The following is a 14,228-nucleotide window of genomic DNA, read 5'->3' on the forward strand; positions in this document are numbered from 1 at the left end:
GAGTCCATTGTATTAAATGAATGGTTTATGTCTTATGGGCCAGGATTGTATACAAGCTCTTAAGGGGGAAGATGTGACACATGAGACCCGGGGGTTCAAGGGACTATATTAAACAATGTGCCAAACAAGGGTGGACTTTTGGAACAAAAAGTGTTAAGGGGTTTTCCTGGGGAATCTCTAGGGGGAGGTGAATGTGAATTCCCCACCTCTGGTTATGCAAAAGCCAAGCTTTTTGAAGCCATGCCCTGAGGTTTGGGCCATTGTCTGCTGATAACCAGTTACATGAGGCCAGGTTCAAAGGCCAAGCTGTATAAAGGAAAGATTGAGCTATTCATGTTTACTCTGGTTATGGGTTTTGAATGACTCACACCTACCAGAGCCCAATGTTGGAGTTGGGGTGATCTCTGGTAAGCTTTTTAGCATGCATGTAGGTTCTTCTTTTTTAATATGATTTCTCTGTAATGGTTTCATTAAAGAATAAATGTGCTTGCTTAGAAAGTGCTGTGTGGTAACTTGTAATTGCGGGCAATACACTGGGCATAGCCTCTGGAAAGAAAGCAAAGTGCAGATGCTGGCTTTTAGTTAGTTTGGCATGCTGGGCATATCAATGTGAGCAGGGAATCATGCAGCCTGGAAAAACCTTGGTCGAGACGCAGGTCTCCACCCTAGAGAGGTGATGGCTGAGGGGGCGGGAGCCTAGAATGGGTGCCCTCTGTGGACCACGTAAGGGGAATACAGGTGTAATTGCCCTGTAACAAGCACTTTTAATAGAGAGAATGGTATATTTTTACATGATTGCCCACTGGCTGATATTACAGCAGCTTCATTTAAATGAAAATGTTTCTGCAGTGATACTCCTGTAAGCTGAGCTATCCTAGCAGAAATAGATTCTCGCTAAAGATACTGTGCTGCATCCCAGCACCATCTTCCTTTAGCCACTCTAGCAGCTCAGTGGGGAACAAGAGCTGCCCCCAGAGGGAAACTGTGGATTCCCCTAAAGTAGGGGAAATCCTTGTGTAGCATAAAATCAGTGTAGCTATTTGCACCCACCTTGCATAGCCAGATGGAGTGGTCCCCACCATAGGGGACTGCTCAAGTTGTGACAGTTTAGAGGAGCGGTTCCTAAGCTGCTGTAGGTAATGTGAGGAACAGAATATTAAGGTTGTTTAGAGCCACCTTCCCCCTCCCCACTAGCTCCTGTGCACCCGTCCCAGTCTGTCCCCACACTAGCCCTTCTGAACCCCAGTCTATGTGACCCCCCCCAGCAGTCCTGCGTGCCCCAGTCTGTCCATCCCCCGCATATCCCATGCCTCCTAACCTGGCCCGGTGAGCAGGGCACTGTGAGGAACGTAGCCACTGTCCCCTCCCTCTCCGTGGCTGGCTTCTCCAGCCCGTGAGCCAGATACCCTATCTTCTGGCACCACAGCAGCCCCTGGTGGGCAAAAGGTATAATTGCAGCATCTCCCTGGCAGAATCTATTTTCTGCAAGGGAAAAAAGAAAAATCTGTTGGGGGACATGAATTGTGTATGTGTGCAGTGGCACAGAATTCCCCCAGGAATAATAATAAAAATCCTAAATGAATCAGACTGTTCCACAGAATCTTTATGGATAGACATTCCAGGCTTGAATAATAAGAGTATAACGGTAGGTATATACTACCAGCCACCTCACCTCACCAGGATGGTGGCAGTGATTGTGAAGTGCTATACAGCAGCTATAAAAACAGAAAATGCTATAAGAATGGGAGGTTCTGGTTATCCCCATACTGACTAGAAACATGTCTCCTCAGGATGGGATGCAGAGATAAAATTTCAAGACACCAATGACTGCTTCTTAGAGCACACAAGGGGAGAGGCAATTCTTGATTTAGTCCTAAGTGGTGCACAGGATCTGGTCCATGCTTTGGGTGTCCCTAAACCTCTGATTGCTAGAAGCTGGGACTGGATGACAGGGGATGGATAACTCGATAATTGCCCTGTTCTGTTCATTCCCTCTGAAGTGTCTGACACTGGGCTAGGTGGACCATTGGTCTGACCCAGTGTGGCATTCTTACCCTTACCTACCTCGAGGAGAAAGAGAAAATCAACAGCTTTAAACGTTGTACCGAAGAGGCCACATGGTGCCCTGCTTCACTAGGGATGAGTGCTGCATTTGGTGTCTGGGAATCAAACCAAATATAAGACAAATATTGTCAGCCAAGGTCATGAGATTGAAATGGAAGCACCTGAAATTCCTTTTTAGATCTTATACCCTGATGAAAACCAGGGTTCTGGATTAGTGCCACACATGCCAGCACAGACTCAGCAACTCAGTAGGCAGTACCACTTCTGCCCTTTCTGAAAGCAATCTGTTATCTGACAGCTCAAAATCCCTGGAGCCAGAGGCTCCAACTCTGTGGGTGCTCCAGGGCTCTTCCCCCTCCCTCCAAGCGCCTCCCGCCCGCTGTGGATCAGCTGTTCCACAGCATGGAGGGGGTGTAACTAGGAAGAAGAGGCAGGGTGGGGACTTGAGGGAAGGGGTGGAATGGGGGCAGGGCCTGGGGCGGAGCAGGGGTGAAGCACCCCTGGGGCAAAGAGGAAGCCGGCGGTGCCTGTGCCTGGAGTGAGTCAAGCCTTCAATGCTCAGAGCCGGCTCTACCATTTTTGCTGCCCCAAGCAAAAAAAAAAAAAAAAAAAAAGCCGCTCGGACTGCCGCCCGAACTGCCGAAGGAAAAAAAAAAAAAGCCACCCAGACTGTGCTGCCCCAAGAATGGACAGAATGCCGCCCCTGAGCATGTGCTGCCCCAGGAACGTGCTTCCTCCGCTGGTGCCTGGAGCCAGCCCTGCAACTGCTATAAGCCCTCAGCCACAGACAGCTTCCTGTTGAAGTCTCTGGGTACTCCACTCTTGATAGACACATGGTCAGTCTTCAAATCAGAGGATTCCAGGCTGCAGCAGCAGCAATGCTTACTCAGTGATCCATTAGTCTCTTTCATTCAGACTATTGTCTTTATGATGGTGGCTTCCTGTAAACAGCACAGTTGACAGTTAGGAGCATTGCCATGATAAAGAGAGAGTTCTTAGCACCATGATAGCATTGTTAGAGCTGATATGGGAATTCATTTCCTGGATTCCTGTTCTATCAGTGTAGCCTGCACCAACATCCATATTAGCACAGGCAGTGTGATCCCTGCTTTATTTTGATCACAGCACAACCAATGTTGATGTTTCCTCCCGCACCATAGACTACCCCATTCCTCATTGTCAACGCAACATATTGAGACACACACTTCTAAGGAGTCAGTGGGACAGTGCTGATACTCGGATACCATGCATGAGTGTAAAACATCACATTGGAATTGTAGGAGAAAAACTGAGATGGCTAAATATTTTAGAGATCATGTCAAAAGACGTTTAGAATAAGAGGATGTTTCTACTAAGATACAACTGGGTCAGTCAAAAGTTTGTTGGTCTTTGTGCTGCTGTTCTCCCGAGGAGTTAGGAGGATTTTGCAAACTTTCAGCATTTGACACTGACAGAAAGCTGATATTGTAATGATACACTGTCAAAATGTTCCCTGAGCAGATCCCAACTGTTGAGCTGGCAGTATGTAGAAATATTGGTGTAGCTCTGGATTCTACTCTATGTGAGACAGCAGCAACGCAGTGATGATGAAAATGTCTTCAGTGCTGGATAGTACACATCTGTTTTGATTTTCTCTACCAGATGGTCTCATGATGGAAGCACTGAAATGAAAAGAATAAAGGGAAATAACAGAGAGAGCAAGAGAGATTCCTGCAATGGAAAACCATTGATAGGAACATAGGTTTTTAATGCTTACTCAAAACACTTTTCTTTGACAGGTAAATATGGTTTTAAAATGTCATGGTTAGAACAGAGGTGTGACTGTTTACATGCTAAATTGAGGAAATTGGATCCAGGATGATTTCTATAGAATAAAAGCTGTCAAATCTGTTGTGTTGTCAGTTGAGAGAATTGCTCACAGGGGGGAAATAGCTCAGTGGTTTGAGCATTGGCCTGCTAAACCCAGCGTTGTGAGTTCAATCCTTGAGGGAGCCATTTAGGGATCTGGGGCAAAAATCTGTCTGGGGAGTGGTCCTGCTTTGAGCAGGGGGTTGGACTAGATGACCTCCTGAGGTCCCTTCCAACCCTGATATTCTATGATTCTGGAAAGCAGTTCAGAGCTGTCTGATTTGAAAGTGCTCAGGAGGAGAATCCACATGGATGATGATCTCATTTATTTGATTAGTGCAGCTTGAATGATCCTGCGGGTCCACTAGCACATATACAATGATAGCTTGGATACTGTATATTTTCTCACTTAGAGTTGGAATTTGAAAGGACACTTTTTTAGATCTGAAATTGACAAGTAACCCAAAGAGTTACCTTATCAGGTTGGACTTACTGTAAGTCTCAATATATTTTTCTGGAATTAAAGACTTGCATTTTATATCTGATACTTGTAGAACCTTTCCTGGAAATAATGGGCTTTCAGTTGTGAACAAACGAGTAAATACACAGTCTCCAGCCTTAAAGCTTGTGCGTTGTTTTACAGTACAGAATGGTTCCCGAAGTAAAGTGCTGTCCCTGGGATTGTTTGGGATGAGAATGCTGTATAGCTTTGAAGGCAGATTGGCTTTAAGGAGACCACACTCCCAACTTTAAAGATGGAAAGCAAGTGTACATTCTGTCAATAGTGCTCTAGAGACCCAGAATAACAACTAGTTCACATCCTGCTTACCTCCCCAGTCCCCTTCTGTCCAGGAAGTGAGCATTACTTGTTAGGTTTGCTTGTGTTTGTCTGCTGCAAGGTTTGGTTGTGGGGAAAAGTAGTTATTTGAGAACTAAGGAAATATTTGCATGTCATATAACAAAAGGGCTAATGTGATTTTAGGATGCATAAATGGGAATCTCAAGTTGAAGTAGAGAGGCTATTTTACCCGTGTATTTGACACTGGTGCAGCCACTACTGGAATCCTGTGTACAGTTCTGGTGCCCACAATTCAAGAAGGATGTTGATAAATTGGAGAATGTTCAGAGAAGAGCCACAAGAACGATTAAAGGATTCGACAACATAACTTATAGTGTTAGACTCAAGGAGCTCAATCTATTTAGCCTAACAAAGAGAAGGTTAAGAGGTGACTTGATTACAGACTATAAGTACCTACATCGGGAACAAATATTTAATAATGAGCTCTTCAGTCTAGCACAGAACGGATGAACATAATCCAGTGGCTGGAAGTTGAAGCTAGGTAAATTCAGACTGGAAATAAAGCATAAATTTTTAACAGAGTAATTAACCATTGGAACAATTTACAAAGGATTTGGTGGATTCTCCACCAGTGGCAATTTTTAAGTCAAGATTGGATGATTTAGTTGGTGTTGGTCCTGCTTTGAGCAGGGGATTGGCCTAGATGACCTCCTGAGGTCTCTTCCAATCCTAATATTCTATGATTCTATGATTTTCTAAAAGATATGGTCTAGGATTTATTTGGGGGAAGTTCTCTGGCGGGCCTTATACAGGAGGTCAGACTGGATGATCACAGTGGTCTGTTCTGGCCCTGGAATCTATAATTCTGTTAATAGCGTCTTCTGTGACAGTAAACCTGGTCACATAATTTCATTCATAAACTTACCAGTCTCCATCCTAAAATCAGCTAGGTTTCTTGCCCCCACTACTCATATTGGAAGGCTATTCCAGGAACTCATGCATCTGATAGTTAGAAATCTGCTGTAATTTTCAGTCTAAATTCATTAATGGTCAGTTTATACCAATTTGTTCTTATGCCAACATTATCCTTTTGCAGAAACATCACTTCTCTCTCCCTGGTGTTTACCCCACTGATGTATGTACTGAGAGCAATCATACTCTCGCTCAGCTTTTGTTTTGCACCCGGTACATCCTTTTATTGCATTTGCCTTTTTTGCGGCTGCATCCCATTGGTGACTCATAGTTTTCCTGTGATCACCTAATATAACCAGGTCTTTCTCCTCCTCTGTCACTTCCAACTGATGAGCCATTAGCTTATAGCAGAAATTCTTACTAGTCCTTAAGTGTGTGACGTTACACTTTGTACTGTTAAATTTCATTTCATTTCTGTTACTCCAGTAGTAGATCTGATGACTTTGCAATTGTCCCTTTCATGTGTGCATTATTTTCATGTGCAGTGTTGAGGCTGAGGGATACAATATAGCTGCTATGATTCTGTTATTCTGTGCTGTCAGTCACAAAGTATAGAAATTCGAGAAAGGGAAGGCCTCTGCTCTAGTTCATCCCTTTGGCCAAAATGCAGTATTATTGCCTACAGTCACTTTACCTTAGTTTAATTTTATCCTAACCTTGCCATCTATAACCCTGGCAGCCATAAACTCCTTGTTGTACCCCTTGTCGATGGTTATGGTAATCTTGGGTTCCAAGTCAGAAATAAATCTTCTGTTGAATAAAACTGTGGATTTTAATTTTCAGTGCCTGGTTTGTGTTTATGGTTTGTCTAATCTTTTATAAAAGTCTTTTTGGTAAGTGAGCATGAAAGGGAGGGACTTAATAGCACTGGTGTGAGTCAAACCTGTTTGCAGGTGGATGTTGTGCAAACTCCCTATTCGCTTTCTGTAGATCATTGAATCATAGAATATTAGAGTTGGAAGAGACGTCAGGAGGTCATCTAGTCTAATCCCCTGCTCAAAGCTGGACCAACCCCGACTAGATCATCCCAGCCAGGGCTTTGTCAAGCCTGACCTTAAAAACCTGTGAGGATGAAGATTCCACCACCTCCCTAGGGAACCCATTCCAGTGCTTCACCATCCTCTTAGTGAAATAGTTTTTCCTAATATCCAACCTAGACCTCCCCCACTGCAACATGAAACCATTGCTTCTTGTTCCATCATCTGCCACCACTGAGAACAGCCGAGCTCCATCCTCTTTGGAACCCTCCTTCAGGTAGTTGAAGGCTGCTATCAAATCCCCTCCTCATTCTTCTTTTCTGCAGACTAAATAAGCCCATTTCTCTCAGCCTCTCCTCATAAGTCATGTGCCCCAGCCCCCTAATCATTTTTGTTGCCCTCTGCTGGACTCTCTCCAATTTGTCCACATCCTTTCTGTAGTGGGGGGCCCAAAACTGGACGCAGTACTCCAGATGTGGCCTCACCAGTGCCGAATAGAGGGGAATAATCACTTCCCTCAATCTGCTGGCAGTGCTCCTACTAATGCAGCCCAATATGCTGTTAGTATTCCTGGCAACAAAGGCACACTGTTGACTGTCATCCACTGTAACCCCTAGGTCCTTTTCTGCAGAACTGCTGCTTAGCCAGTCAGTCCCCAGCCTGTAGCAGTGCATGGGATTCTTCCGTCCTAAGTGCAGGACTCTGCACTTGTCCTTGTTGAACCTCATCAGATTTTTTTTAGCCCAATCCTCCAATTTGTCTAGGTCACTCTGGACCCTATCCCTACCCTCCAGCATATCTACTTCTCCCCCCAGCTTAGTGTCATCTGCAATCTTGCTGAGGGTATAATCCATCCCATCATCCAGATCATTAATGAAGATATTGAACAAAACCGATGATACTGGCTGCCAACTAGACATCGAGCCATTGATCACTACCTGTTGAGCCCAACGATCTAGCCTACTTTCTATCCACCTTATAGTCCATTCATCAAATCCATACTTCTTTAACTTGCTGGCAAAAATACTCTGGAAGACCCTATCAAAAGCTTTGCTAAAGTCAAGGTATATCACATCCACCACTTTCCAATCTACCAATATATGTTTGAGCTGAAAAATCTCTGGTTTACCAGTCATGAGTGTTTCATGAGCACTACTTTCAGTTGTAGAAGAAGAAATTCATGCAGTATCAGATCGTGAAGTAGTCATTTGTTCTTCCTATGGAGAGATCCAATAGACTTTAAAACATATTATTGTGAATAAGGCTTCATTTATCCTGCCCAATAACAAATATTCTCTGTATTAGGTGTGCTCCTAATTATTGTTATTTAGTCACTATTTAAATTAAGATGTGGATTCCTGTTTTTACTTACCTGATGTGGAAGTGAAGCACGACTTGCAAGTAGGACTTTTAGTCAGGAATTGAGGCAAAAACTTTGTTCTATTCTACCAAGGTAAAAATTTGGGAAAGTCAGATGGGAGTTCTGTATAGTAATTACATCTGTGATGCATGCATCTCAAAGCCTGGAATCCTTACAGTTGGAAGGTGATGGCAAGTTATTTGTGACAATGTCCAAACAATATAGGGCAGTTTGTGTTTCCTAAATGGCCAAAAAAACCCAAAGCTGTTGGATATCTACATTTACATTTGCCATGAACAGCCATTAGCTACAAAGGTTCTACTGAAAATCTTTTTAAAGTGCGTCTTGGCTATTATTCTCGTACTTTCTCTGTGAACGTTCTGCATAAACTCCAGATGTTTAGGTTAGCTTATTATATTAGATCTTGTCAGACAGGTAGGTTTCCATTAGATGAGACCTTTTTATTAGGTCACTTGGATATGCCTATTCATTGCTTTATGCTGAGCTCCTGCATTACCTAATTCCTTGTTGCCTGCTTATAAATTCTTTTTGTTAGTCTTAGATTTCTATTTCATTAAAAGAATTAACAAGTAACAAGATGATGGACTGAATTTGTGATAACTGAATTTAGGTTTCAGGCTTGCATTTTTCTCCCTGAAGAATTCTCCTCAATCTGACCTCTTTAGATGGGTTTTTGAATTATTGTTATTAGATAATGTTGAGTTATTTCTCCTCTGAGGATGGCAGATGGTAATTTTCTTGCAGCTTGGCCCTGCATGAAATTCTTATGTTAGATATAAATATATTAACCAATCATCCACCATGTATTAGATTTTTGCTCATACAATTACTTTTGTTAAAAGGTGATTTTTTTCAAAAAGATTAATTTTTCCAAGTGAACTTTGTTGAAATATTTAATAAAGTTCTAAAGGACAGATTTTTCTGGTAATCCTATTTCATTTTATGAGCAACATAAATTAATAACTGCATTATATAAGAAGTTAAGAAATGTAGTCTGAAATAATTAATTACTTTTAATTAGGAATATTTCAATTGATACTCCGTTATTTTGTCTTAATAATGTGGCAAGGCAGTGGGGTTTATAAGTAAATTAGCATACGCTGAAATTTTATTTGTTACTATTCTTTGATATTAAGGTTGTGGGATGGGGTGGAGGCTTGCAATTATAAAGATACTTATTTTTATATTGCTTAATGATTTTTCAGATGAATGCACTGGACACACTTGGTCAAACAGCTTTGCATAGGGCTGCTTTGGCAGGTCACTTGCAAACCTGTCGCCTCCTGCTGAATTATGGCTCTGATCCCTCCATCATCTCCTTACAAGGTTTCACAGCAGCACAGATGGGAAATGAAGCAGTGCAGCAAATTCTAAGTGGTGGGTAGAAATAGACTTCATATTTTAACATTACCGTCTCCCTTCCCTCCCCCCCCCCAGTTGTAATGACTTAAACGTGATTTCTCTGAAACGGATTCTTTTGGTGTTATATACAGTTTTGTCTTCCCTCTGCTACTGCACCACGCGCACAAATGTCTGCAATTTACTTTGTGTTTGATACCTTTTATAAATATCTGCTCTAGTTCTCCAGTTATTTTATGTAATAAAACACTGCCCAGTAGACATTTAAATGTAACCTGCTACATTGCAAAAAATCAATATTTGTTGAATGACCTGAATAACCCAAGGTAATAAGAATGGCAGAGAGCATATTTCTCATTTTAATTGTATTTATTTCTTCTGTCCCAAAGTACAGACCTGTGGATTGCTAGCTACATCTGCCCTCTGCTGGGGATGTAATACCTACTAGAAACTGGATCCTGCCTATAAAGATATTTGAGTCCCATTTCTAACATTTTGGATTTTTCTAAAGCTTTTAATATTGGTGGTGGGAAGACTCAAAATAAGAATACTTTAGTAAAGGTAGGCAGGTATATTTTGCATGTGAGAGTCATATCCTCTCCAACTCCACCCCCATTTAACTGTCCTACAGATGATCTCTCCAGACATTAGCAGTGTCTGTTGTCACTAGAGTACATGCTGCGGCATCATACCTAGTACGATCTATCACTCCAGAGAGCTTCTCTACAGATATGAAAGTGGGGTTCCCATTAAATGTATAAATATGCTCGCTGCTTATCTTATCTATAGTCATTTGGGGTATTCAGCATATAATTCTAAAGGTTGTGTTTTCTTATATTTGGAAGTTACTTTTAAAAAGTTCAGAAGTGTTAAAAAAGCACAGATCGACATACTAAAATTACCATTCAGAGGAATTCCTGAAAGGGCACGAAGGTTAGATTGTTTTTTCTAAATTGCAAACAAACAATTTTTGGTTTGTATGATACAAAATTATCCAACAGGAAAAAACTTGTTTAAATATATTGAGCAGAGTTATTTAAATAGTGTTTAAACTCCTAGTGCCTTTAGAAACACTAAATATTTCTTCTTATTTCTGTCTTGAGGTATAAGGCATGAACAGAAAAATATATCAATAGTTGTAAAAGCAATCGAACTCCCACTTCAGATGCTTTGATTGTTCAGTAACAATACACTTTCTCTATTCAAAACAACTCACTGGATGTGATTTATAAAATCAAAGTTTATATCAAATACAGAATAGCGAACATATTGAAGAGTATCACTGTTTTTCAAGTACACCTTTACCCCGATATAACGCTATCCTCGGGAGCCAAAAAATCTTACCGCGTTATATCGAACTTGCTTTGATCTGCCGGAGCGCGCAGCCCCACCTTCCCCCCACCCGGAGCGCTGCTTTGCCGCGTTATATCCAAATTCGTGTTCTATCAGGTCACGTTATATCAGGGTAGAGGTGTAGTTCATTAAGCACTTCCATCTTTTTATGCATGTGCCTTTTTGCATGCCTGTATATATTACACCATTATTATTTTTATTTGTACAAATTAAACAACACTGGGTAGTGATTTTTTTATGCCGGGATTTGCAAGGAGCCAGTGAAAGCCAGTAGGAATTGGGCACCTATTTCCCTTAGTCTCCTTTGAAAATTGCAAACTTAAATGATACCACGGACCGGGTGTTTTCTAGCAAAAAACAAAAATCTTCATTATGAAGGGGATGCCATTTTAAAAACCAAAGCTTGTAAAGTGTGTGTACATAAAGGAGATACATACCTATGTATACATTAGATATGTATATTATCTCTCTGTGTGTGATTTTATTTATATATATTAGAGAGAGAATCAAAAAGAGAAATAAAAATGTAGGGAATAAATGTGGGGACAGTAATTAATCATGTTTCCCTTACTGTTAAAGAGATTATAGGAATTTAATTTCAAGAAGAGGTAAGGCAAAGCTTTAAAATTAAGCATTTTGAAAAGTAAGCACTTATTTGTCTTCTGTGGAAACTTTAATTTCTGACATCATGCAACACTGTTTTTCAACACAGAAGGCAGTATCTTTGCACCTATTTCCCTCCTCCATATATACACACAAAACCCCCCAAAGATTGAGGCTGACATGATGCATGCTAGTGCTTTGTGTTGTCCTCAGAACAACAAAGGGTTATTGAGCATTGTTTTGTTCTGTGTTCCAGGCAATCAGATGTCTTAATCCTGTTTTATATTAAAATCATATAAATATCTCTGCATATTTTTGTTATGTTGGATTGGTTTGAAGAAATATTTTTAAATATTCAATTTAGCTTGATGTAAAGACTCTTCTTTAGCTCCGTTATTGCATTACTGAGATTTATTGGTTAAAATTATGTTGGCGTATTCTTGATTTTTTTCCCCCCCACACATTTGCAAGCAGCGATATTTCACAGCTATGAGATCACAACCGTTCAAACAGCTTTCTGATGACCTCATGGGCAGGAGGTCTGGCTTTACTCAAACTGGTATTGAGATTTTGGTTATGACCATGAAATACAAATTTCTAATGTATGAAAGTTTATAAAATGGGCTGATTAGAAAGTTTTATAAACTCCTGTTAGAAAAATGCTGTTTGTTTATCTTCTCTTAAAGCGTAAGTACCTTTCTTTCTTTGCTCAGCTCAGCTTCTCAAATATTCAAAGCCTTTCCTTAATCAAATCTCAATCTGGTGGAGTTTTTAATTTCCATTTCCAAATTTAATTAGATTGTATTTCTGATTTTTGTGATCCTACCTTCGTTTCCCAGTTGAAGTCAGTTCCTGGGCCATATTGTGGTGTTAGAGGTCAGAAGGCCAGAGAGCAGATAAGGAAACAACAGTTGAAGAGTCAAGTCCCAGGTGGTGTTCTGTGACCCTATCAAAGCAGTAAGATACCCTCTATTGCAGCCTCCCTACTTCAAAGCTTTGAGGAGGCTGTGGTCAGGTGAACTTCAGCAGCTGTTGGTGAGAGGAAGGGAAATGGGGTAATAGACTCACACTCAGATCATTACTGGAGGGAGAGGGCTAAAATCTGAACCTTCTAAAAATGAATTTGGTTCATGCCATGATCTGCCCAGGACTGCTCAGACTAGCAGTGGGCCTACTGCATCCCCTTCCAGCAGCTTTTGGCACATCGCTTACTAATGTCCATGCTGGCAGTTGCCAGTGCTGCTAGCTGCCTGGGTAGGCTCAAGAGAAAGACTTAGCATTCCTGGACACAGCAGAGGTGCTGATCCCATTCCTAGATGGTTAAGATTTCATGAGTTTCCTCTGCCCTGGCTCTTAGTGAGCATTTCCCCACCTTTGCAAGTGGGTTCCTAGGTTCTGCCTTTCACCTTCCCCCATAGCTAGCACTGGCCATCTCTCTCCCCTGCCTTCCCCCCATCCCCAGCATAGAGACAAAGGGGAGGCAGATTAATTTACCTTTGTAGCAGGGTCCAAGAACAGCAGCTGGGATATCTTCTGCCTGTGTGCTTTGCAACCTACTGCCTGCTATATCATCACAGGATGTGTCAGAAAGAGAAAACAGGGTATACCAATGGGAAATACAACCTCAGATTGAACTGGCAAATCAATATACATACATAGCACAATTTCACAGCTAGCTGGGAATTCAGATGTCCATTCGTACTAGTTGTGCTCTCCTGCAAACAACTGATTTCACTAACTGGTTAGAAATAGCAAATAAGTGAGAATTGTGTAGGTTTTAATGACACCAGATCACTCTCTTTGTGTACTTGCAGAAGGTGCTTGTTCGGTTAATTTTCTTAATGATAATGAAAGTTTTATACACATTTTTAAAGCTTTCTTTTTGTCCTTCAAGAATTATCGCTGCAGACCCACTTTCTTGTGAGCATACTCCTTGGCACTGCAAGCTCTGAACAGTCTAGAAATACCGGCCCCTGGAGCAGTGTGCCTGCGGTTTGAGGGCATATAAAAGACCCCATCCCCAAGTGCTCTGTCCCTTTTGGCCTGAAGGAGGAAATAGTCTCAGAACCACCGATTAGGCTACATTACAGAAATAATTATTCCTCAGCTCCTTAAACTGAATGGGGGATTAAGCAGTGTGTCCTCTCACTCTGAAAAATAGTCTCCGGTAAAATGATAGGGGAAAAGAGTACAGTTGCCAGAAATGTTTGTGGCACAGATGCCACTTTCAACTAATATTTTGTTGTAAAGCTTGAAATATTGAAGAGTTTCCAATTCAGCAGGCAAAAGTGGCCAGAGGACAATAAACTTTCCAGTGTCAGCTAAGATCCCACTCCTTTCCATCCAGCCTCTTCCTCTCTTCCCAGCTGACTGTCTTTCTCACTCATCAGAGGGGTAGCCGTGTTAGTCTGAATCTGTAAAAAGCAACAGAGGGTCCTGTGGCACCTTTGAGACTAACAGAAGTACTGGGAGCATAAGCTTTCGTGGGTAAGAACCTCACCTCTTGCATCTGAAGAAGTGAGGTTCTTACCCACGAAAGCTTATGCTCCCAGTACTTCTGTTAGTCTCAAAGGTGCCACAGGACCCTCTGTTCCTTTCTCACTCAGGTGCCTCAGATCCGCACAGCTCTCTCTTGGGAGAAGAGGAAGCAACATCTGGTCAAGATGGGGAAGGAAGGGGTACAGCTGGGTTTGGAGCTAATGCCTGTAATTTTTAACTATCAATTAAAAACAAGGAAAGGTATATTTAAAATGCATCTTTTTTATTACCTCCTCATTCCCATTCACTTTTTTTTAACTGACCCAGTAAATAGAGGCAGAGAGATTTTGTTTTTCAATTTGACAATTGGTGCTGTTGTGACAGTTGGGCCTAC

General features: G+C 41.6%; 1 protein-coding gene across 1 annotated transcript in view; it reads left to right on the forward strand.

Moving 5' to 3' along the window:
- The window catches only part of TNKS (tankyrase), a 313,482-nt gene that overhangs the window by 233,722 nt on the left and 65,532 nt on the right, over positions 1 to 14,228 (forward strand). Inside the window, exon 12 of the mRNA XM_054029743.1 lies at positions 9,247 to 9,418. Coding sequence (XP_053885718.1) covers positions 9,247 to 9,418 — 172 coding nt within the window. The remainder of the gene's footprint in view (positions 1 to 9,246; positions 9,419 to 14,228) is intronic.

Source organism: Malaclemys terrapin, chromosome 5 (assembly GCF_027887155.1).
Source record: "Malaclemys terrapin pileata isolate rMalTer1 chromosome 5, rMalTer1.hap1, whole genome shotgun sequence".
Taxonomy (NCBI): Eukaryota; Metazoa; Chordata; order Testudines; family Emydidae; genus Malaclemys; species Malaclemys terrapin.